Source organism: Marmota flaviventris, chromosome 2 (assembly GCF_047511675.1).
Source record: "Marmota flaviventris isolate mMarFla1 chromosome 2, mMarFla1.hap1, whole genome shotgun sequence".
Classification (NCBI taxonomy): domain Eukaryota; kingdom Metazoa; phylum Chordata; class Mammalia; order Rodentia; family Sciuridae; genus Marmota; species Marmota flaviventris.
In genome coordinates this window covers 113,301,680-113,326,222 of record NC_092499.1, presented here as the reverse complement: position 1 = coordinate 113,326,222, position 24,543 = coordinate 113,301,680, and the positions used below count along the sequence as shown (strand labels likewise).

The 24,543-nt window shown below is 39.1% G+C and overlaps 1 protein-coding gene across 24 annotated transcripts in view; it reads right to left on the bottom strand.

Annotated features, from left to right (window-relative positions):
- The window catches only part of Map2k5 (mitogen-activated protein kinase kinase 5), a 253,918-nt gene extending 231,732 nt beyond the window's left edge, over positions 1-22,186 (bottom strand). For 5 of the 24 annotated variants that reach the window (XR_011706698.1, XR_011706699.1, XR_011706697.1 and 2 more), the window contains exons 1-3: positions 21,421-22,186; positions 15,567-15,615; positions 2,920-2,987 (exon numbers count right to left, since the gene is read on the bottom strand). Coding sequence is in view for 19 of the 24 variants with exons in the window: in XM_071608421.1 (XP_071464522.1) it covers positions 2,920-2,987; positions 15,567-15,615; positions 21,421-21,555 (252 nt within the window). In the remaining 5 variants the exon portion in view is untranslated. The remainder of the gene's footprint in view (positions 1-2,919; positions 2,988-15,566; positions 15,616-21,420) is intronic. The other 19 variants (XM_027924085.2, XM_027924079.2, XM_027924090.2 and 16 more) reach the window with 11 other exon arrangements.
- Positions 22,187-24,543: the final 2,357 nt, after the last annotated feature.

The following is a 24,543-nucleotide window of genomic DNA, read 5'->3' as shown; positions in this document are numbered from 1 at the left end:
TACAAATGGTTTTTTTATGGCAAAACTGAATCCCAAAGGAATTTCCAACCAGAGGAACCAAAACAGACCAAAATGATAGCCAGCCCATGTAGTTTGTGCTTTCTAAACACTCGTTACCTTTTGAATGCTTGTTGAGAGCCTGACTCTACATAAACAAAGGGTATGTGATGGCAGGGGCAACAAGTAGAGGAGGAAAAAAAAATCCACTTAAGTTTTAAATGACTTAAAACGTGTTCTCTCTCAGCAATATTTTCAATTCACTTCAAAATATTTTGCTGAGTGGTGGAGTACTGCCTAATGTGTACAAGGCCTTGGGTTCAATTTTAAGAACCACAAAAAGTAAAAACTTATTTTTTCCCCCACTGAAATAGCATCAAAAAAAAAAAAAATCAGAGCTTTTCCTTAATACATTAAAATTTGAGAATGGGGCTCAGGTTCCTACCTATGAATTTTTGTTAGGTGAATTAATGAGAAAACTCTGATCCAATCAGTCAGACCACAACCTACCAACCAGTGACAATTCATGATAAAGTTTTCAATCATCCACAGAAAAATAAGAAAAAAACAAGAATCAAGTAGTGAGTGGTACATAAAACTAATATTCACTTTAATGAAATTATCACTGTTATTTGTGAGATTATGCCCTGCCCACTGTTTTACTCTTTAAATCACTACCACTATTTTTCTTTGCTAATAAAATAATGATAATAGAGAATTTTTATTAGTTTACTTATTTCATTAGTGTTTCTATTTGGCAAAATTAAAAGTTACTGTGCCTCTCTGTCCCCTAACCTGAAAATGAAAAATTGATTGATTCATGAAAGCCAAACATTTGGGGATGAGTGAACTGGATGATCTCTTTTTGGACTAAAAAGTACCTATTAAGAAATCTTGGGAACTTCTAAATTTAAGGACCTGTAATGTAAGGTTGGTGATCATGACTAATATTTTTCTACAACACAAAATAATTAAACATTCCATTTGAAAAAAATAACCAGAAGTTCTAAGGACTATTTTGTTCAGATACTATAGCTAAGGTATTATATAAACACAAATTACTTGGAATTTAATAATGGTGATAAATTTTTTTAAAAACCTAGTATGAATTTGCAAGATGGCGGACAGGAGAGAGGCAGTGGAAAACCATGAGTGAATGCAGGCTTTGGCGTTAGGAGAGGCTGGACTTAAATTCAGTATTTCTAAACTAGTCCTGAGACTTTGGGCATGTCTCTCAATCACAGTTTCCTCATTTACAAAACATGGAATGTAGTATCTATCTCAGAGTGATTATTAAATTAAAAAAAGGAAGAAGAAGAAACAACAACTCGGGCATTTAATTTACATAGCATGCACTCAGAGAGGGAAATGATTATTATTATCCCTATGATCACACTTACCAACATTTTTCAAAAAGCACAATTAGTTATGATCTTCTAAAAAGGACGTTATCTCTTATGGGTGGGTATGCTGAATACTTAATGAAAACATATTGATGTCTGTTCTCTGTCAAGGATGTGAGAAAAATAGAACCCATCTGTGTGTGTGTTTTCTAAAAATAAGAATGTCCCATTCCCAGGAGAGTTAGCCAATCTATCAATACTAGTGCTAGACCTTTCTGAAGACAATCCTACTCTGCCTTTCAAGTACTGATGAGTTCAGCTCTAAATTCTCAGTACACAAAGACTCCCACATAAGTTAATGGGAAGTCAATGGGAAATTGACTTTTCCTACTCTGTGCTGGTTGGAATGCAACGCTCTGTTAATCATGCCATCCTTCTTGTTCTCTTTCCTCCTACCCTAAATTAAAACTATTGGCAGAAACCCATACAGATAGTTTACAGTTTTCATTACAATGAAACAATGTCCTGGTTGAAGCTGAAGTCTATCAGAAACCTACAACCTAACTGTTGGCTATGATTAGATTCTCAATTCTACCAAGACACCACTTTGCATTTCTACAGAACTTTTAACTTTTCAAAAGGCTTTCACATCTATTATCCCATTTGATCACTACAATGACCCTGTGCAGTAGAAAGGACAAGTATTATTATCTGCAATTGATAGATGAGGCAACTACAGCACTGAAAGGTTAAGTGATCTGCCTGAGGCCAGGAAGCCAGCACAGAGCCTGATCTCCCACTTCCACTCAACACTCTCCAGACCACTGGAAAAGATTTTTGTAAACAGATTCCAAACTTAGATAAAATAAAATAAAACTTGAGATGAAAGCTCAAATCGGGGCTCGGGAAAGCTATGTCTCTTCATCATCATTGAATTTTTCAAGCTCTAGAAATGTGCCCTTTTCTCTTTCTTATTTATTTCAGTCCCAGACAAGTATTAATACAAATGTTCACAGAGATTTGAAATACAAAAAAAAAAAAAAAATCATTTCAGGATATATTCACATCTCTTTGATTTAGTAAGTAACCCTGTGGTTTGTTTTGGGGTGTGGGTAGGAGGATGGGTTGTGCATAAAATAACGGAGAATACATCTTTAAATCCTGTATCCATATTAAGCCTGCAGCTACATTATAACTATAGTCTGGAAGGGTGAAAGAGATCTCCAGTTGAAAGTAGATTTTGAAAAATTTTTAGAGCCCAGGGGTTCGTTTTTAATGAGCCGTTACTTTAAGTACTGCATAAAAAATACAGGAAATTGATAGTCCATTTAGTCTGCACCATACCTAATGCAAAAGTCATTAAGATGCATTATTCTTAATGTTCATGATATGATCAGTAAGTGTCTTTTGAAAAGAAATGCCCTCAACTTTCACGTAAGGAAATCTGAAAACCTTATTTATTATGTGGAAAAATATTATGGCAATTGTGATTTACTTACATGTCTTCATATGACCAAGAAACAGCAAGCTCGATCACATTAACAGTTTTAACAACAGTCCTCATTTGTAATGCACTTACATATGACAGCATTGCCTTCATTTCTTCATCACTTCTCACTGTAATTCTATCACCATCTTCATCTTCATCTGTTTAAAAAGAAACATAATGCTAGTGGTAAGATGTTCATTCTTTTAATGTATAAAAACCATGCTGCATGGGAAAATAATACAATGGGTTTTTGACAACGTGATACCCAAACCCTTAACAACATAATTTTTTAAGATGTTAGGATTATTAGCTTTCAGTTTGGTTTGGTTTGGTTTGGTTTAGAACATAATTAGAATCTCAAAAAAGAACTAAAATTTAGGGACACTTGAAAATCAAAATACTGTTCATATCATTCATGACCTAGGTCCAGGTTAAAGTAAATATAACTAGAGTATGATGAAACAGGTTTGTTTGGGAGAATTTTTAAAACCAAAGAAAGGCCAGTCTTGTTCTAAAATCGGTACTTTATTTCCCAAATGGCATCCTATTCTTTTCTATTTCTTCCTGTTGCTCAAATCATCTACCACATCCCAACAGCATGATTAAAATAGCTAACATTTACTGAACACTATTACACGGGAGGCACCATAATTTGTACTTCATACGCAATACTGCCTTAAAACCTCGGTACAACCCTCTGATGTGGACATCACCATTATGTTCATTCCCTTTTTACAAAAGAGGAGCCTGGGGCCTGGTGTAAGGTTAACTCGCAAAGCAACTCCAACCCAGGTCTTCCCACCTCCCATCCTGCCTATCAGTGCTCTCTTTCCAGTTGCATTTGTGTTGGGTACTCTCTATCAAAGGCAGCAGTAAACGGGAGTTACATTATTTTGAAATAGGCTTAACAGTCCTAAAACTAGAGGATAATAAGACTCAACAAAATTCATAACCAGAATGTGTACATTTGAATAAGATCTTCAAGGACACCTCATCAGAAATGTTATTACTTCAATAACTGTCTTAAAGTAGTTTTGACAAATTTCTTCAAAAACTGCTTTAAGAACCTAAAGATAAACCATATGAGAATATCAAACCTCATTTTTAACCCCAAATCAAATTGGTGGTCTGATTACCTACCCACACCATCTGCCAGCTGTACCCAGAATGGTTTGTGGCTATTTCTAAATATTTAGCTAGATACTTCTTGATTCTGAAAATAAAAATTTGTCAATAGTGAGGATACCTGACAGTCTATGTGACAGACTCTAAATGCATAGTTGAAAGAAAAACACCAAACATACTTAAGCAATACACTTAGCCTCCCAAGGTGACAAGTGGGAAGGGGCAGGCTCTGGGCAAGACACCTCAGCTCTGGGGCGGACACCTCAGCTCTGGGGCACTACTTAAACAATAAGCATTGTTATTTTGTTACTGCTGTTCACTCCTGAGCATGCAATTACTGATTTGATCAGATGCAGAGATGGACCAATCCCAAGCCAGGCAAACCAGATACCTCTCCCCAGGAACTGAGGACACTTTTAAGAAGAACAGGCTGATTCAGTTCAACTCATGTATCCTCCCCCCTCACACATCTGCAGTCCACCCTCCTGTCCAGCCACAGTTCAGATGTTGTCCCCTTGCCTGGTGACCAGGCCATGGGGACCTTGGGAAGGAGTCTGTGCTTTCTTTCAATTAACCTACTGCCAAGCAAAATGCTACTACTCCCTGTCCCCTCAGCAGCCAACATGTGACAACGTGATGGAAAGCAGCACTCAGCCTGCCCCACTCACTGACCAAGCCAACAGCTCCCACACAGGTCTTCTTTCCAAAGCATTTGCTTCTGGATCCTGGATCCTGGTTCATTCTGTACATTTCCCCCAACTAAATGAGAATCAGTATTATCAGTCACTCTGTCTAAATAGGTGTTATCAAGAGCCACTACTGGTATTCCACCAGCAGGGACCACCTGTTCTCAGGGTAAAAGGCACACACTGGTCTCTTCCAGTAAGGAAGAAGGCAAATTCCCACCGACTTTCCTGGGGGACGTTACACACATAAAGTGCAACACAGGAACCCAGCACTTTTTCTTTCTTTCATTTTCGGTGCAGACTCTCTAGGGGCAAACTGAGAGAGGGTCATTCTAGCTATAGAAACAGAAGAAAAGAGCTTTTATACAGGTTCTAGAGACTAACATTATCAAGGCTAAGTTGAAAGTTTTCTTTCAAATAGAGAAGACAAAAGGAAAAAACAGTTACAATGTAAAAGAGTATAATGTTATATATCATCATTATCACACATGACAGCACTTTACACTTTTGCTTTAAAACCAGGTCAGACACTGTTTGTTCCAGCCTGAAGGAAGCAGTTTTTTTATACATCTCATTTCTGCACAAGAACTAGCTATAGCAATCATGGTCACAAAGGGACTGCTTATATTCAAACTTCAATACACACAAGACCTCAGTAAGGTACTGTTTGCATGGGGAGTTGCATAGAGTTTAGTAAACAGGCAAAAAACGTTTTATAGCTTTTAAAGAGAGGGCACAAATTCCAAAAATATCATTTAAATCACAATCTCTCTAAATCAAGATGAGAGGGAGAGAGTTCTTTTAAGTTCCAAAGTCAGCCTCGAGTAACTAAGGCTACTTAAGATAAAATATTCTGGAATTCTAGACTTCTACGAAATCCCCTGAGGGATTATTACAGTGGGGAAAAATTAAAAACACCTGAGGGAAGTGGGCTAGGAGAATAATGTCTTGCAGAGCAGTTCCACAGAAAGGAGCTATGAGACAATGCTTTGCTGCCAACCTAGCGGCAGAGAGTTGGTGCTGCCCGGGAGGGTCTGACTCCAAGGGGAAGACTGTATGCAGGCTGAAGGGAGCATTCCAATAAGGCCTGGAGATAAAATAGGGCTTCTGTGACCCAGTGCTTGACAGCTCTTAGGAGTTAACAGGTGACACAAATTTATGTGGGTCTTGGTTTTTTTTGGGGGGCTGCCTGTTTCACTTTTGAAAACCTGTGCTTAGTTGCCTAATTAAGACTGAGACTCCTGGTTCTTGTCAAATTAGAGACTAAGGTAGAAAAATAACCACTCCCTTGAGAAGACTGGTGTTTTGGGCCAAAAGGCAAAATCGAAACTGTCTCTGACCCCTGGCAGCCCAAGTGCAAAGCATTCACCTTACAAAGTGAGAATGCACTTTTCTCTGAAGACACCTGAGTGCAGGGCAAGAAAGCAGAAATACATTCCGAGCAACGCAGTGCGACAGTAACCAAAAATACTTTTCTAAATAAAAAAGTTAGATATATGTAACACATCCAGCAAATGTTCTGGCTATTGGCCTATCAAACTGGGTTAGCTATAAAAATTACACTACCTGAAACTATAAATCATAAAAACTTAGTAAAATGGCACAAAGAGTGTCGACATAAATGTGTTGGTGAAGAACACCAGAAAAGTAGTGGTACTAAGTGGAAAGAAGCAGAAAAATAATTTGAACTCTTTCTGTCTTATACATGAAGGTTCTTTGCCATCTGACCAAAAAAGCATTACTGGATATAACCAAGAAATGGGGGGGTGGGAATGGGGGGAGGACAGATCTGACACACTGGTTCACAATGAGAATTCCAGGCTTCTCTAGTTGCCTGGAGCATAGTAATATGATTTTCCAGCACATTAGGGAAGCAAAAGTAGAACCAGAAAGTCTATGTACTGGCTGGATTTTGTTAATGTCACTTAAAATGGAGGAAAAAATCCTAGCAAGATACCAAATAGAGTGCAGCAGATGGTAAACAAATATTATGAAGCAATCTTCACAAAATCTGTAGTGTGTCACAAATATACAAAATGGCAGAGTTTGGGAAAAGAGAATCATAACAGGCCATATGTTGTTAGCGATTTTATTTGAAGCAACATACAATCCAAAAGGGAAACCTAGAAGAGGAACATAAAGGCCCAATAGAGGAGCAGCAGCCTCAGGTAGCGGGTGGTCAGAATGGCCTACCAAGTAAACAGCAGACGCCGGGGAGCTCTCAGCCACACAGCACCCACTGCAGTGAAGGGGGCTCGAGAGGGCTTTGTCGGGAGAAGCAATCGAGCTTCTACAAAGAGTAATAGAAAGTTAAGGCAATATATTATATGTCGTTTGTCACACTCCTTCTGTGCCAGGTGGAAGTCAATTAGAACTATAGCAAAGGCATTTTTCCCAGGCAAGATGAAAGAAATGAAAACATAACTGTAGAAGTGAGAAAGACATCTATAGAAATTATCAGAAAGGATGTCTATTTTGATCCCTTCTCAGGGCAAGAGTCTAAAGATCTGGGCAGGACTTCAAGGCTACAGTTAATCTACGGACACACCTTCATGGCCAAGAGATTTCACTTAGCTCCAGGTCTCCCTCCTTCTGGTTACTTCCCTGTTTTTTGACTTCCTTTCTCCTTCCAGAAAACAAAAAGTGCCCACTATGTGGCAGACATTGTACTGGGCACTGAGATAAAAGTGAAAAAAGAAAAAACACTGCCCCATGGAACTCACACCTAGTGACAGAAATAAGGGAACAGACCATGCAGATAACTGGGAAAGTGTCTTCCAGGCAGAGGGAGCAGCTGATGCAGAGGCCCTGCCTGGCATGTTCTAGGGGCAGAGAGGATGTCAGGGTGGCTGAACCAGAAGGAGAGATGAAGAGAGAAAGGGCATTTCAGAGAAGTAATGGTGGGACAAGGCTGAGGCAGATGCAAAAATGTAGGGACTTGTGGGGCATTTTGAGGACTTGGCTTTAACTCTCAATGGAAATGGAAGTCACTGAAGGATTTTGAGTGTCATGATCCTGCTGAGGAGGATCTCTCTGAGCTCTCAGCAATTTGGGAGCCTGAATGAGGCAGAGGGATCACAAGTTGGAGGCAAGCTTGGGTCACCTAAAAGAACCTCAGCAATTTAGTGAGACCATATACAAAATAAAAAATTTAAAGAAAGGACTGGAGATAGAGCTCAGTGTGTTCAATCCCCATGATCAAAAAGAAAAAAAGCACTCTGGCTGCTGTGTGAAAAAGAGGCTGTGTGGAGGCAAATCACTGCCTTCTGTTTCCTGTTTAGGTGAGAGACAGTGGTGGCATAAACAAACTGGAAGTTTGTTTTTAGTTTTTTGTTTTAAAGAGACTAGGTCTCCCTGTGTTGCCCAGTCTGGCCCCAAACTCCTAGACTCAAGCAGTCCCCCTATCTTAGCCTCCCAAGTAGTTGGGACTATAGGCAGGTGCCACTGCGCCCGGACAAGCTGAGGTTTCACAAAGTCATTACATGCTGCAGCCACTTTGAAGAGAGATTAACGAGGATTGCTGATGGGTGGGCCACACCAGGTTTGTCCTTACTGATTCAGTTCTTCAACCATCCTGGCATTCCAGAACCACACATTGAGTCACCTTTGTGCCACGTACTATGTAGAGTTTCTAGAGATTAAAAAACGAGAAGCACTGTCCCCTGACATCAAGAAATGACCAGTCAGTGCTTGGGTAAAGAAATTTAAACTTTTTAATTCACATACAAATTAGTAAGATTACTAATAAGCAACAATGATTACCATGAGACTAACAGGAATTTGGACTTTTTACATCAAGGATATTTCAAGCCAAAATTTCAATAAATTAAAGCTCTCCTCAAATTGCTTCAAATTGTACTATGCATAATTAACTCTTACATGTGAAATACCTTTGAAACTCAATGTAGGTTTATTATGAATTGAAAATTTTCCCCAAACTATCTAGTTTGCTTATAAGCAACAGCTTATCTTCTGCATATACATACTGTTGTAACAGTTTAAGAAATGGAAGTCTATATTTCCACATATCTTATGACTCAGACTGTTCTCTGAAGCAGAAAGCAGAACCTACCCAATTATTCTTAGTGAGACTGTCTTTGCTATTAAGACATGAGGTATCTCCTACAGGTGTCACTCCAGTAACCAATTAGAGTTGTTCTCTAAGAGGATTTACAACTTATATAACTGCAATTTTCTTTTAAAAGGTCATGCTCTGTTTAATTTAAAATAATATATGATGTGTTGGTTTAAGGATTCCCAGTCACGATTGTAAATTAGTACAACCACTATGGAAATCAGTAAAGATATTCTTCAAATGACTAGAAATGGAATCACCATATGACCCAGCTATACCACTCCTCAGTACTCATCCTAAAGTACTAAAGTCATCATACTATAACAATACACGCCTACCCATGTTAACAGCAGCAGAATTCACAATAGCAAAACTATGGAACCAGCCTAGGTGTCCATCAGTGGAAGAATGGATAAGGAAAATGTAGTATATATACATAATGGAGTTTTATTCATCCATAAAGAATAAAATTATGTCATTTGCAGGAAAATGGATGGAACTTGAGAACATTATGCTAAGTGAAATAAGCCAGACTCAGAAAGTCAAGAATATGTTTTTTATATGTTTTCTCTCATATGTGGAAGCTACAGAAGAGAAAGTAAAAGAAAGGTAGCGGGTGGAATCCCATGAAAATGGGAGGAAGATCAGTAGAATAGAGAAAAGGAACCAGGGGAAAGGAAGAGGGAAGGGAAAGAGGAAATCCTGGGGAATGATATTGGCCAAATTATATTGCTATATTGTGTGCACGTATAAATATGTAACAACAAATCCCACTATTATGGACAACTACAATACACGAGTATACATGGAAAAAAAATAAAGATTCCCACCCAAAATACAAAATAATCGTCCAAAAATTCATAAAGCAAATGAAAGAATTAAATCCAGTGAGAAATGAGTATAGGGGCTGGGGTTGTGGCTCAGCAGTAGAGTGCCTGCCTAGAATGTGTGAGGCACTGGGTTCAATTCTCAGCACCACATATAAATAAATAAAATAAGGGTCCATTGGCAACTAAAAGATATTTTTTAAAAAAAAGAGAAATGAGTATAAAACAGTCAGGTTAAAGATAGACACAAAAATATCTAAATCAGGGCTGGGGATGTGGCTCAAGCGGTAGCATGCTCGCCTGGCATGCGTGCGGCCCGGGTTCGATCCTCAGCACCACATACAAAGATGTTGTGTCCGCCGAGAACTAAAAAATAAATATTAAAAAATTTTCTCTCTCTCTCTCTCTCTCTCTCTCTCTCTCTCTCCCACTCTTAAAAAAAAATATCTAAATCAAATTCAGATGCAGTTTGTCAAGTGCAAAAATACTTATAATGGATCTAGTCCTGAATCTGTGAAGTCAGAGTGCCATGGAAAAGTGAAACCACATGGCATCTATGTGTGTGAGCCAGCATTTTTCTATATAAATTCAAAATGCATCCTTTAAGTCACCACTGAGATCTTACTGTCCAGCAACACCAGTCCAACAGTCATTTCAAAGTAATTTTACTTGTCTAGAGAAAAATCCAGGGAGAGGAACACGTGTAACAGACACTCACAGGAAACGCATTAGTGGGCACGGTAGATTTTTATCACCTTATGTGTTGATGCACTCATTAATCTGCTAATGAAACTGTGAAAACCAGCAGGGGTCTCTGGGCACATATGAATGTCAGGCTCCTACGCATATGTAGGGCCCACACATGCAAACATACAGGATTTTTTATGGTTATAGAACCTGGCCTCATCTCAGAAATATTTTCACATCTGGGAAAAGACAAATTATTCAATAATTGCCATAAGATCAACTGTCTATCAGAAAAATAAAGCTGGATCCCTACCTGATTTCTTTCACAGAAATAAACTGAAGATGGTATGATTTTAAAATAAAAAGCAAAAAAACCCTCATCTTTGCAATAAAAAAATGCATGTTTTAAAAACTGATACATACAAACGTACATATTGATATACATAACTAATATGTATCTGTGTGTTAACTTCATTAAGAAAAACTAACACAGATGAATGTTTTTTCAATATCCTAGAACATGGAAGACTTTCTAAGCATGAAGTCAGAAGTCACAAAGGAAAATGTGATAAATTTGACCATGTAAGAACTTTAACTTCTTTATGGAAAAACAAAAATGGAAATAAACTCAATAATAATATCTGTAACATGTTAACACAAAGAGCTGATTTGCTTTACAAGAAAACTCTTAAATCAATTTTAAAAAACAAATAACAATAGAAAAATGGGCAAAGGTGACCAAAAAAAGTTTACAAACATTAAATACAAATAAAAACATGATAAAGCTCATTCATAATTAAATATAAACAGTATTATAATGTTTTTCACCTATCAAATTGACATTAACTAAAATTTTTGCTAATATCCAGAGTTGGTAATAGTAAAGAGAAATGGGTTTTCTTACGCATTATTGGTGGAAATGTAATTGGTCCTACTTTTGAAAAACAAACATGGTACTAGGTATTGAATTTAAAATACGTGTACTCTCTGTCTCCATAGTTCCAAAGTCTAGAAATTTATCCTACAAAACATATTTCCATAACGAGGAAAGATATAAGACATCTATGTTGAGTTCAGCATTTTTTTTTCTAAAACTGAGAACTGGTGACAATTAAATGTCAATAAATAGATTAATTACATTAAGCCATAGCCATAAAATTAAGTTTAATATAGTTATCCAAGAGAATGAAGTAGATATTGGAAAGAGGTGTAATATATACTATTTAGTAGGGTCAGGGGAAAGTAGAACATAGTACAGAGAAAATTTTGTAAAGATACAGAAGAAATTGCTAACTATGAAAAACAATAAAATCAGAAGACTTGAGGAAATGGAGACTTCTTTTCTCTTTTTTCTGTGTTGCTTAGACTTTTTAAAAAAGACTATCTATACCTTCTTCACTTTAAAACAAATCAAACTGTAACTATTCAAAAGTACTTTTGGGGCTGGGGTTGTGGCTCAGTGGTAAGGTGTTTGCCTAGCATGCTGAGGGACTGAGTTTGAGCCTCAGCACCACATAAAAATAAATAAATAAAATTTTTTTTAAAATCTCATCAACAAATATCATAACAGATATCCAAAAGAAAAAAAAAAGTACTTTCTTTGTAGTGTAGTTGTGAGAGAGAAAGGACATGAAAAGGGTAAGAAAAAATAGAGGTTTAGGACCACTAGTCCAAAAGGCAAGTTTAGCTCAGACTGGCCTCCCTCCTCTCAACCAGCCCTAACTCCCCTTGGACAAGAAATCAGAAAGGTTGTCACCCCCACAAACCTTCTGCCCCTCTGTACCCCTGGGTTTTGAATTTGGGGCCTGAATTATTCACCACCAACAAATTATATGTCATGCCCAGACAATAGCATAAACAATACGAAAAAGGAAATTACTTGTTTAGCTTTAGATCATGTGTATTTTATAATTCCCATTTGAATACAGACACATGCACCTTTCCATTTTGTTCAACAAGTACAATCTTCTAAGGCTCTAATGCTCAGTACTAAGAAGAGAGCAACAGCAAAATAAAGTGTAGTATCTATCACAAAGTATCTCAACAATTTAGTGAAGGAGGAAAACACTCACACAGCTGACCAGCGGGTGGCTTGTCCTAGTAAAGATGTAGTGGGGGGAGGAGGGGTGCCCCATCTGGAATCATCATAGGTTTTACTGACAAGATGGAGAATCTGTGAGAGAATTCTGTAGCATCACCTAATCTTTACCCTGTTTTCTATATTCTTTTTTTTTTCTACATTTATATAAAACAGGTAGATCTGACATCTGCCCTTTCTCTTACTGCTTAATTCATATCACTGAATAAAATGCTACCTCTCCTGTATAAGAAATCAATTAATGTTGGGTATATGCTTATAGTATTAAATACTTACTAAATGCCTTAAGCATTTCTTTGAATAAAGTTGTATTCATTTGAGGGCTGTTCATTATACCCATAAGCCACAGATATATCCCCCAAATTCCAGTAAATTAATTTATAAACTATCTCTTAGCTATTTCTTATATATAAGTTCCATTTACGGGTTCAGATTTTTGGTTCAGAAAAAAATAAGCCACCCTAGAACAGTCATAAGAAAAGCCAGTTAGGACTTCATTCTGTAATGGAAAGTACACAGTAATCCAAGCACAAAAAAAAATAATCCCTATTGTTATTTTGTCTATGTGTGTGCTTCTGTTTGCATTGTTTTCCATATAAAACTGGTCCAGTCGTAGATGGGTATAGAGCTGCTGCCTTTGCTGAGAGAAGAGGAAAAGCACATGTCACAGAACTTAAACATAGAAGTTTAAATGTTTTTTCCTACACTTACGCTCCATAGGTTTTCAACATGCTTAGTTATAAAGAGTGCAAGTTTTACAAAGAGCAGTGTTTGAATCTGGGCTATACCACTCAGAGAACAGAGATACTCACCTGTCTCTGAGTTTCACTTTCCCCATAGGTTTAACTTTCTTACCTCACAAAGCCATCATACAGATTATTAAAGTCACAGGCACAATCCAGTAGGTAAAGCACCTACGAGTTGGCTAGCACAGAGAAAGCCATCAATAAATGACAGGAAAAACAATCATTATTATTATTATTAATATGAACTCCTAACTCTGGGAACCAGTGGAGTAGGCGCACATCTGGGGACCCAGAAAGCAAGAAGTAGAAAGTACAAAGTAAGCTGCTTTTTGCAGGGCTTAGAAAAAACAGACTACATGATTTTAATTAAGATAACTCTCAGAACAAGTCCAACACAATGGCTGGGAATATATGCTCTGGAATCTACTCTAGAAATTCCATTTTACCACTTATTTGAGAAAATTCCTCAGAAGGTGTCCTTTTCTCAAAGGAGAAGTCCTTAAAGGAGATTTCCTTTCCTCAATTGAAATGGAGCTGATAATGGTCCTTCAAAGTAGGGACTTTGTGAAGGTTAAAATAAATGCTGACCATGGAATGCTCTTAGCACAGCTTCTGGTAACAGTACATACTGCAAATGCAGACTCTCAGGCTGCCCACTGAAAGCCCTGAAGAGCCTGCAACACTGTATGTATTTCAGATACTGTGTCAACAATACAGCCTATTGCAGTTAATTAATATTTTATTTTATTAATTGGTATAATATTTTTCAATAATTATTACTGTTTTTTTAATTCTTTTTTGTAGTTGTAGATGGACAGAATGCCTTTATCTGTTTGTTATTTATTTATTTTAGTGGTGCTAAGGATCGAAACCTGTACCCCACACATGGTAGGCAAGTGCTCTGCCACTGAGCTGCAGCCTCAGCCCTACTGTGAGTAGGACCGTGAAGCACTAGACTATGCTATTGACACTGCATCTGAAATACATACTGTGCTGCAGCCTCTATTTAGATTTCTTTCAGTAGCTTCACAATCATATTCATAGTAGCTTTTGAAAACAAATAATAATTATTGAAAACTATTCAAAAAATAGGGAAATATAAAAAGTAAAAAGTGTGCTCTTCCATTCACTGCGCCAGGTCCCACTTCTGCCTTCCAGGGGAGACAACAGGAAAGAATTGCAGCAGGCACTCTTCTGTTCCTGTCTCTCAAAACACACATGGGGGGTGAATTTTTCATAAATTGGAATCTTATTATCATACTATGAATCAACTATTTGTTGATTCAACCCTTGACTTCCTCTCCATGTCCATGCATAAAGTCCTAACTCATTCTTTTAGTTGCTGCTTAGCTTTAGAATATGGGTAAACTATAATGTATTAATCCATTATACTAGATATTTAGTTTACCTCTAATTTTGTGCTAATAGAAATAAGCTCACAATGAACACCTTGTTTGAGGTGCATTTGGCATATTTATAGTTATTTCTGTTGGGTAGTTTCCAAAAGTGGATCTGCTGAGTTAAAGGTCTTAAACACTTCACATACTGATAAATATTGTCAGATTGTCATCCAAAGAGGAGGTACCCATATACTATCTGTCAGTAACCATCTTTTTTTAAAAACAGAAACCAAAAGTACACTATTATGTAGAAAAAAAAACAAAGATTTTGATGCTGAACATTGGTCTGCTTCTTCAAATACCGATAGGAATCACGGTTCAAACTCTTACCTTATCCTTCCAAGGACTTGGGCCCCTATGCTATTGACTAATCTCACACTGTGGCCTCCAATGCAATGACATGGTTCATTTCAAAACCAATTGTTTAGCACATCCCAACCCTGTCTGGAAGCCAATTCATTGGAGAGGGAAAGGACTCAAAACCCAAAGTAGGCTGGGGTTGTGGCTCAGTGGTAGAGCACTTATCAGCATGTGTGAGGCACTGGGTTTGATCCTCAGCACCACATTAAAATAAATAAATAAAATAATAAAAAATAATCTACCTACAACTAAAAAATATATATTAAAAAAAAGACCCAAAGAGTTCCTGTCATCACCTAGCAGTCCTGCCAAGCCCCACTAAAACAGAATTATTCCATTGCAATGCTCACATAAAAGCTCTACTCCATTGCTATGTTTTAAAGCAGTAAAGGATTAAAATCTCTTAATCAATAATCATTGGTCTACAGGTAGTTTACACCTTTCATTTTGCCCCACAATATTATTATAGTAAGGAGCAAGAGCAGATAAAGGTCATGTTGGTAATTAAAGCTATATTGTAGAAATATGCACATCCAAGATATGATTAAATAAGAAAATATTACTCAGTTCAGTATCATCATTAAACTTGTATTAATTTATAAATATTTAAATGTACCATATGATGATCATAAATAATCTGATTTTGTCAGTTTCTAAAGTAATACAACCCATAAACCCTTTGAAATATTACTGCAGAAAGAAATAGTCAAGAAAGTATTCAAGCCACACTTACATTCAAATGCTGTAGTTGTTGCTTCAGGCAAAACCTGGCCTATCACATCCTAAACAAAGAAAGAATAAAGAAACACAATTAGCCATCTTCTTTATTGCTAACATGTGGCAAATCCTAGAGGAAATATGAGAACCTGGGAAAGCTTTTTGAAATGTTGACATAAACTATAAAAACGTTAGCTCATAATCACACTTAGCCCATCAAGGTATTCTCAGACTTTAAATCTCTGTTCCAAGGAGAAAAATCTTCAGGAAATTTCTAGATTTGTATTAATAACAATCTTTTACTCTCAATTCAACAGAGCATGCAACTACACTATTGTGTACCTACACACACACACACACACACACACACAAATGGTTTCCTCTGTGGGAGGCTATGGAATGTACTGCAGGGGAAAGAGAAAGGAGTCTGGGAGTCAGGCCACCTTAGTTTTGGATCTCAACTCTTTGTTAGATGCATGACTTAGAAAAAAAAATCACTTAAACTCTCAGAGCTTCAATCTGATTATCTTCCAAAATGGATCTAGTAATATTCTTGGACATACTGTAAAAACTAAATAACATAGTAAATATAAGCTTGGGACCTGTCACATTGTAGACATTCAACAAATGTGGTTTCTGTTATGAAACAGGCAACCTGCAGCCTTGCACTCACAGTGGCAGGAGTGAAGCACATGGGTTTCCATGATGATGATCTAAACCTATAAAACAATATTTCACACAAAGAGTTCTCATCAGCCCTTACACTTGAGCAATGGAAAACATATTTAATGACACCAAAATAAAATTTAATCTAGCCTATGAAAAAGTCAAAACAGTATAGAGAATCTCATGTCAATGTGAATCCAAAAAGCTGAAACACTCAAAGATTACTCTAGAGACAGTTTAAATGAAGAGGCACAGAACACCCAAGTTCTGGAGAAAGTGACCCTGCATTATGTTCAGTCCCATCCGAATGTCCTGCAAACCTCCTTTCTCTCTGAGAGCGCTCCCACAATGTCCCTGCCAGGCTGTGCCAGAATTGGCACCAGGCAGCCAGCTGACAAAGCCTCAGCCGCTTGCAGTATTTCTCAGCAGGGAGCCCACAGCCCTTCCAAGCAGGGCACTTAGCAGAGTAGCGGCTGCAACTTCCTTCTAAAGGCAATTCTTTAGAAGCTTTTGCTGCAGTGGCAATTTGCATAATAGTCTTGCCTCTACAGTGTTTTTTTTTTTTTTAAATAAATCTATGCATATAAAATTGATCAAAGAGAACTGTCTTAGGCAGCCCTTGCTCATTAGAGTCAAAAGAGATTATGTTTTCTCTGACTCTAGTCTTAGCAAATGAAACATCAACTTTCTGAGAAAGTATCTGTAAAAGATTTTAGGGTTAGAAAATTCTTTCTACATACTTAAAGGGAAAAAGTAGTTTTTTGACAGGAAAACGTACAGTTAAGTACAGAATAAAGGACACAGGTATCTCAATGAAAAACTCAAAAGCACCAACTACAACCAGGCTGGATGCTGCTCCTCCTCTCCCCAGCTGGGTGAATGAACCTCTCCATGCCTCAGTTTCCCTATATGAACAAAGAGATCATAACTGTACCCGCCTTGTAGAACTAGTAAGTTAATAATTGTAAAGGGCTTAAAAGAGTGTCTAACACATGGCAAGTGTCATATTAGTGTCTGTTAAATGAGTAAATCACTGATCACTAGAACATTACAAAGCTTACCTCATATTAAACCTTTAAATTCAGCACCCAACAATCAGTGGAGAAGGATAATGTGCTCACTGGCTCCACCCCTTCTCAGTATTAATAAAGACCCTTTCTTAACCAGTGTGGAAAAAATGGGGGAGGTTATCACTGGTTACTTCCAAAAAGCCCCAAACATTCTGACAACCAAATTTGAGATGTGAACTAAGTCTCTGCAGAATTAACAATCTAACTTAGACTCCTTCATCTTAAGAATAGCAGACCCCATCAAACAGAAAATTTCTAATAACCAGCTGAAACCCCTGCTGGGCAGCAATGGCATGCTTTGCCCATCAATATAAATATGGCGCCCCACATGCTTTACATCTGACAGGAGAAAAGAGAGAAAAATAGCAAATTTGATTGAGAGAATCATGCAAACACAGCTGACCATCTTGGGTTTTTTTAAATAAATAAATAATGACAAAGGGGTAAAACGTCTGAATATTATTAAATATCTCCTGCTCATTTTTAAGCAGGGTACATTTAATGATTTCATGTATATTTTCCAGTTATATTTAAAGGACTTATTTCCAAGTGACTTTCTCCTATCTTTAAACAATATGACTTTTTATCTCACCTTTTTTCAAAATGAAATGAAATCTACATATCTTGACAGTGATCATTTCTTGATCCTTCTCCTTCCTTTCGATAAATTGGATAAATATCTGAGAGACCAAAAATATAACTGAGCGCCTACATACTAGGAGCTTTGTAAGTAGGCTCTAGAATAATGACTTGTTCCTTGACTTCAGGAAGACTAGAATCTGATCAGAGATAAAGACTAACAATGTAAGGCACTTCTAGTGTAAGAGCCAAACTAAAGATATAAATAGCAAATAGTGTTTGCTAACTCGGGAGGAAGGAAAGAATCACAGGCTTCATTTAGGCAAATTTTACAGATGATGAAAAATCAGGATCTGGGACTTACAGACAGGGTACAAAGAACAGAAAGGAGAAGACTGGACATTCTCTTCTACCATGTGCTAAACCAATGTAAATCCTGCACAGGATTCCTAGAACTTAAGGACTCAGTCCCAGGGAGAAGAAGAAACCCAGAAAGCCGGAAAATCAGACACAATAGATACCCAAATGCCTCTGCCCTTAGGGACCAAGTAGACCTCCTTCACACTGTAGCTAGTGCTAGATGATCAGACAAAAGACAAGGTCCAGAGAGGCCCACTGACTTACCCAGGGTCTCCCAGGCATTTGGTGAAGAGCCCTCAACAACTCACATGTGGTCTGCGGTGTTCAATTATGCTAACTCAGTGATGCAGCATGGCTTCTGTTAAGTTCTGCCAAACACTAGCTATATATGGTTTCAGCAAGGCATTTTCCCCTCTGGGGTTCATGCCTCCACATTTGAAAACTGGGAAGGTGGGAGTAGGAAGCAAGTAGATTAGAAGAGATGCTTCTAGCTTTCATGTAACTTTGAAGTTTAAGATTCCAAGCCAGAAATAATGACATTCTGTTGGGGGTTTTTTGCCTTTTCTTGATAAAAGATGAAGTGAAATGGGAGAGCAGACCACAGGGATCTCGGCTTGCATGCTGGCAGAACTCCCTAGGAAACCACACAGCACCTACATGGGGCCTTCTTGACAAATGTACTCCACCTAGACTTACAAGAGCAAGGCGGACATATGGCACTCTGAGCACTAGCAATGGGACCATTTGAGCAGTGTCTCCTTTAGGCCACAAATCCTGGGTCAGGAACAATTTGGAAGTGCTCAAGAAGCAGAAGACCAAGGGCCTATCCCTTATGTTGTAGTGACAACACTTCGAGAGCACTTACTATACGCTAGATTGTTCTAAGTGCTTTGTACGCATCAACCCAAGCAGTCCTTGCAACTCTATGAGGTAGGCACTGTTTTTACCTTCTTCCTTAAAAAAAAAAAAAAAAGAAGAAGAGGAAACTGAAATAAAAGGCCACATGTTCATCACGTGGTAGGACTTCCAATTTATTCCCAGACGTCCTGGATTCAGAGTTTGAGGTCTTCAACAGTGTACTATTCTACACAAAATAATATTTTGTTGTTCCAAATGAATAAAAGTAAGAGAAAACTCATCTTCCTCATCATAAACACAAATTTCACTTAACCTTCCTAAATCTTTTCTTTTTAATCTTTTTAGTTGTAGATGGACACAACTACAACTAAATTTTGGTTATTTTTCATGTGGTGCTGAGGCTCGAATTCAGTGCCTCACACATGCTAGGCAAGTGCTCTACCACTAAGCCACAACCCAGCCCCACCCTTCACAAATCTAATACAAATAGGGAGACTGATGTTCAGAGAGGTAAATAACTTGCCTTGTTAGTGGGACAGATGGCAATTAAGCCCAAATTTCTTGAATCAAAATCCAGTACTGTGTCCACAGAATTATAATTGCAGCCATCCTCTTTTAAACTCCACCATTAAACAAATATTTCATGGCCCTGTGAAGCAGCAGAGATAGGGGGAAACAAAGATCTCCATCTCCTCTAGCAGTGAATCTTCTAAAGAAACAGGCAAATAATTGTGACCAAATGTGTGCTTTGCTGGAGTAGCACATGAAACTGCAGAAACACAGATACAGCCATATAACCAACCCAACATGGAGGAAAAGCAAAACTTGACTTTGAAGGACAGGTGAGAGTTGGCTAACTGAAGAAAAGGACAGTGCAGCCTGAGCACCTGGGAGAAATGACAGTGATTATACAGACCTGGGGCACAGGATGCTCATGGAGGTATGGTGAAAGAGGAAGCTAGTTCCAGCCAGACCAGAACCAATCAAGATGGACCCAGAGGACCATGATGAGGAATGTGGGCTTTTCACGAGAGGAAATCCATGTGCATGTGAGTGTGTAGAGAACTGCAGATGCAAGAGTGAAGGATGGTATATGGTGTACAAGATTGGAGGCTCCTGGCTTAGGTACCTGAAAATCTAAATAGCCTACTTGGTCAGTTACATCCAAAATTCAAAATGAAGTCAATGGAATCAAAATTTTATTCAGTTGCCCAAGACAATCAAAAAAACCACATCACAATTCTTTCTCCTTCCAAGGCCCTGCCACTCAATCCTCCACACACCCTTTTCCCCCAAGTGCTGGGAATCAAACCCAGGGACTTCTACATGCTAAGCAAGCACTCTACGCTGAACTACACCCATGACCCTCAGCCCTCTCTTATGTTGCAGGTAAGTTCCACTAGGCATCTACCTTTTACAGCCTACTTCTCAACATGTCAGTTTTTGCCTTTGATGTCTCAGTTATTCATTACATAAAATGGGCCCAGTGTATCCTGTCTATGTCAATTGAAGATAAGAAAGATACAAAGATGGGGGAAAAATAGGTAAAAGTAAGGAAATTTGAGTTCTGATTTCCACTCAGAAGCTACACAGCTTTGGAAAAGTCATTTCATCTCAGTATTCTTTAGTAACTCCTTGCAAAAAAAAAGACTTGGGGGCTGAATAGGCCAACAACAAGTTTACACACAATACATTCCACAATTTTATTTGAAAATACCTTCTGAGTTTCCTGAAGGTAATACACTATCAATTATAAGATGCATGTTTTCCTTGTACATTTTTTCATCTCTGAAATTAGGCTGTGTTTGTACAGGGATGGCATGTCATAGTTTAACAGGCAGCGTTTTTTTTTTCTTTCTTCGTGGTAAGACTGTCTTGAAATCAATGGCACCTTAGGTTTGCTCAAACATGGTTAAGTTAAAGTTGCTCTTATTTCCCTTTCCAGGCAGGTCACCAAATTCAGAGAAGTCAGTAGAAAGACATGGCTGGAATCTGGCCAGGGACATTCCCCAAACACTTGGGGAGAAACCTCTTCTAAATTCAACTTTTTATATTCTAGTCTGTTCCCTCAGTGTGTAAGTTCCAGTCCAGTCTGTGAGCTTTCTGAGGACGGGTTTAGCCAGATTCATCTTTCTTCTGGGCTCTGCACATTTGCCAGGTTTCAGTGAATGCAATTAATCAATGTTGTGGTTGAAACAAAAACAAAACAAAACTACCCCCACTGGAGGCCAACAGTGGCCACCACCACTAGCTGATGCCACCATCAGTCAGTGTGCTGAATCCCCATGACCCTGAGGCCCCCCTTACTGGGATTTGGACACTAAGATTGTCACTCACCAGCACATCTCTGAAGAGTAACTGCGGCCCAGAGTGCACTGTCCAGTCCACCGCGCCACTATTTGGAATCTTGATGCGAATCACCAACACCTGGTTCTCCATGGCACGGAAGGGGCCAAGGGCCAGCCACAGCATTACAGGTTAAAGGGGCTCACATCCTGGGGCAAGGGATACCCACTGGCCCCTGATTAGAATGGGCTCTAAGAGGTGACAAGGGAAGTGAAGGGCAGAAGACAGAGGGTGGGAGGTAGTGAAAGAGGGAATCAGGAAGGAGCCCGCAGGCACAGAGCCAGGCCCAGGTTGTGTGGGGGATTGAGCGTGTCTCCCGGGAAGGGTGCCCTGGGGAGCAGGCAGTGACCGAGGTCGCTCGGTTCTGGAGTTGTAACGAGGGCAAAACAGAATCGTGAAGCTCTCAGCGGTCCGTGAGGGTGTGAGGGGACTGCAGAGCCAGGACCCGGGTTGGGGGAGATGTAGCGGCCGGTGTCCACCCCTCCTTGGTGGCTTAAGGGACGAGGGGAGGATCCCCGACCGGAGGGGACTCAGTCCAGGGCTATTAGGAGGAGCCCCAGGGCCACGGGACCACGAGAAGGCCGAGGTGGGCCCTAGGCGGGAGGGTCAGGGGACAAGTCCTCTGCCCCACCTGGAGCCAGAGGGCGCGGCGCGTGAGAGCTCAGTCCCCGCCACCCGAGGCCGCGAGTCCAGCGGCAGCGGTGGCAGCGGCGACGAGAGGCGGAGTAAGGCGGCGGCGAGAGCACTGTTACTCCGGAACCAAAACGCGCTGCGCCGGAACCCTGGGAGCCGAAGAGCGGGACCCGCCTCCCGCGGCGCCATGTTGGAAGAGGGCAGCTCTCGGGCGCGCCGCCCCCCGCGTCCAGGCGGGCGGGACCGAGGAGCCAGCGGCTGCGCGGGACCCAAGGCTCCGGTCCTGCTCGTTGATCAGACCGAATCGCCCTGTGACCGCGTGTGGCGGCCAAGCGACGGCCCTTTCTCGGCCCTGGTTAAAGGCAGCGGGGTGAAAATATCTAACAAACGAAGGATGAGTCTGAACCAGGTCGGGAGTCTGCCAAAAGCCAAGTTAAGGCTTAAAATTGCGTAGTTTGCCTTCACGGAGGCTTGCGAAGGACAGGAGGGCAGCTCCCGTTTATCCACACTTTGTCAAGCCGTGCATCTAAGTATTCTTGAGGTTTGTGCATTGAATCAGCAAGAGCAAGAAAAAAAAAAAAAAAAAATAGGGTGGGGGGGGTTGTTTATTCCTTCTTCCAAGGCACAGGTCCAGAGGATCATCATCTTTCTCCCACATTAATAAAATGCACATGAATTTTTTCAGGAAGGCCCCTTACCCCTAAAATACCAGACAGCCCTCTATTCAAAAGTAATACTAAAGAAAGTGAACCGAGTTTAACTGCCTGGAGACAGCTGCAGCAACATAATCTCTTATTCAACTATTGCAAAAATATCCAGTCTAGTCCATATATTTTTAAGTAAATTGCATTGCTTTGCTTATGCAATCGGTGATACCATGGCAGTAGCCATAAACCTTGGTTATTTGTAAATGCCTTGTTGCCTCAGCTCTTAAAATGCATGATCCTGTTGATCTAGGATGCCTATACAGCAGTGTGTTTACAAATGGCATCATGTAGGTTCGTGTCCTTCATCGCTTTCTAACAGAAGGTGCACATATCAGCTTTATTTTTTAGGGATGAATCTTGCCTAAACTGGGGGATGGAGTGTCTGTTTCCTCTCAAATGGATGATTAATGTAAGATAAATGTTGGTCATTTGCAGTATAATACAAAAATTATTTTTGCGTAATTTTCTCTGAGTTTCTTTTATGTCTGATTTGGAAGGCCATTTTAAGAGATAAATTATCACCTTTTAGTTATTGTAACTTAATAACTTAGGTATAAATTCATTTAGTCAGATCCTCCAGGTATTATAGGAATTGCCCCGTTCTACTCGCACTTCAGTACTTTGAAAAATAAACCCGTTCACTGAAGGTCCCCATGTACTTGTTATTAAAAGTTCATTTCCTATTATTTGAGAAAATAGACCACAAAACTAGAGATTTTTCTATGAAGCTGTGATTTGTTAAAATGTCTTTTTTTATTCAAAGTACCATGGGGAAAACCAACTCCATTTGCCAAATTTGCATATATATTCTGAAACTTTTCTTACACAAATGCAGGCTCAGTTCTTTCCCAATATTTGCAGAACCAATATAATCACATTTCAGTTCTTCATAGCCTTTATTTGGTAAAAAAAAATAAAAATAAAAATCTTAGCCTTGATTATTTGAACAAGGATTTTGCAGAAAACTCTTTTAACTCTCATTGCAAGAAATATCATAGTTACAGATAATACAAGACCATTCCACAATGATCATAAATGACAAAGTATCACTTTTTGAGCTCTTTACCCATTAGAATAAGCTCTGTTATCTAAGATATATTTAACATGCAGCATTGAAGTTGTAAGTAATCTTAAGACTTTTGCACATAGTACATTTTTCCTTCTTTTTTAATAGTGAATGTAAGTCAGGTGTCACTCAGGCACTGAAGTAGCCATAAAGCAGACTGACTGTGGTCAAACAAAAACCCTGTTTTGTTTTGTTTTGTTTTCCTACTTGAGGGACTATTACAGCTTAAAGAATCTGAAATGTCCCTCAAAGGCCACGTACTAAAGACTTCATCAACAACTTGTGGTGCTATTAGGAAGTGGACTCTTATAGAAGGAAGTTAGTTGTTTGAGTCCTGCCTTAAAGGGCATATTGAGATCTCCACCCCTTCCTTTTTCTCTTTGCTTCTCAGCCGTCATGAAGCAAGCAAATTTCCTCTTCCATGCACTTGCCACCATGATGTTCTGCCTAGCACAGGCCGAAAAGCAATACCACCATGAACTACAACCTGAAACCATGAACCAAAGCAAACTTTTTCTCCTAATAAATTGTCTATGTCTATTAGTTTGTCACAGAGACAGAAAGCGAACCAGAGAGACTTCTCAATAAATGTAATAGAAAATTCCTCTTCTCATGAAATTATATTCTGATGAGGAAAACAGACAAATTAGTAAAATGTGTTAACTGGTGGTAAGTAGTAGGGAAAATGAGCCCAGAGGAGAACATGAA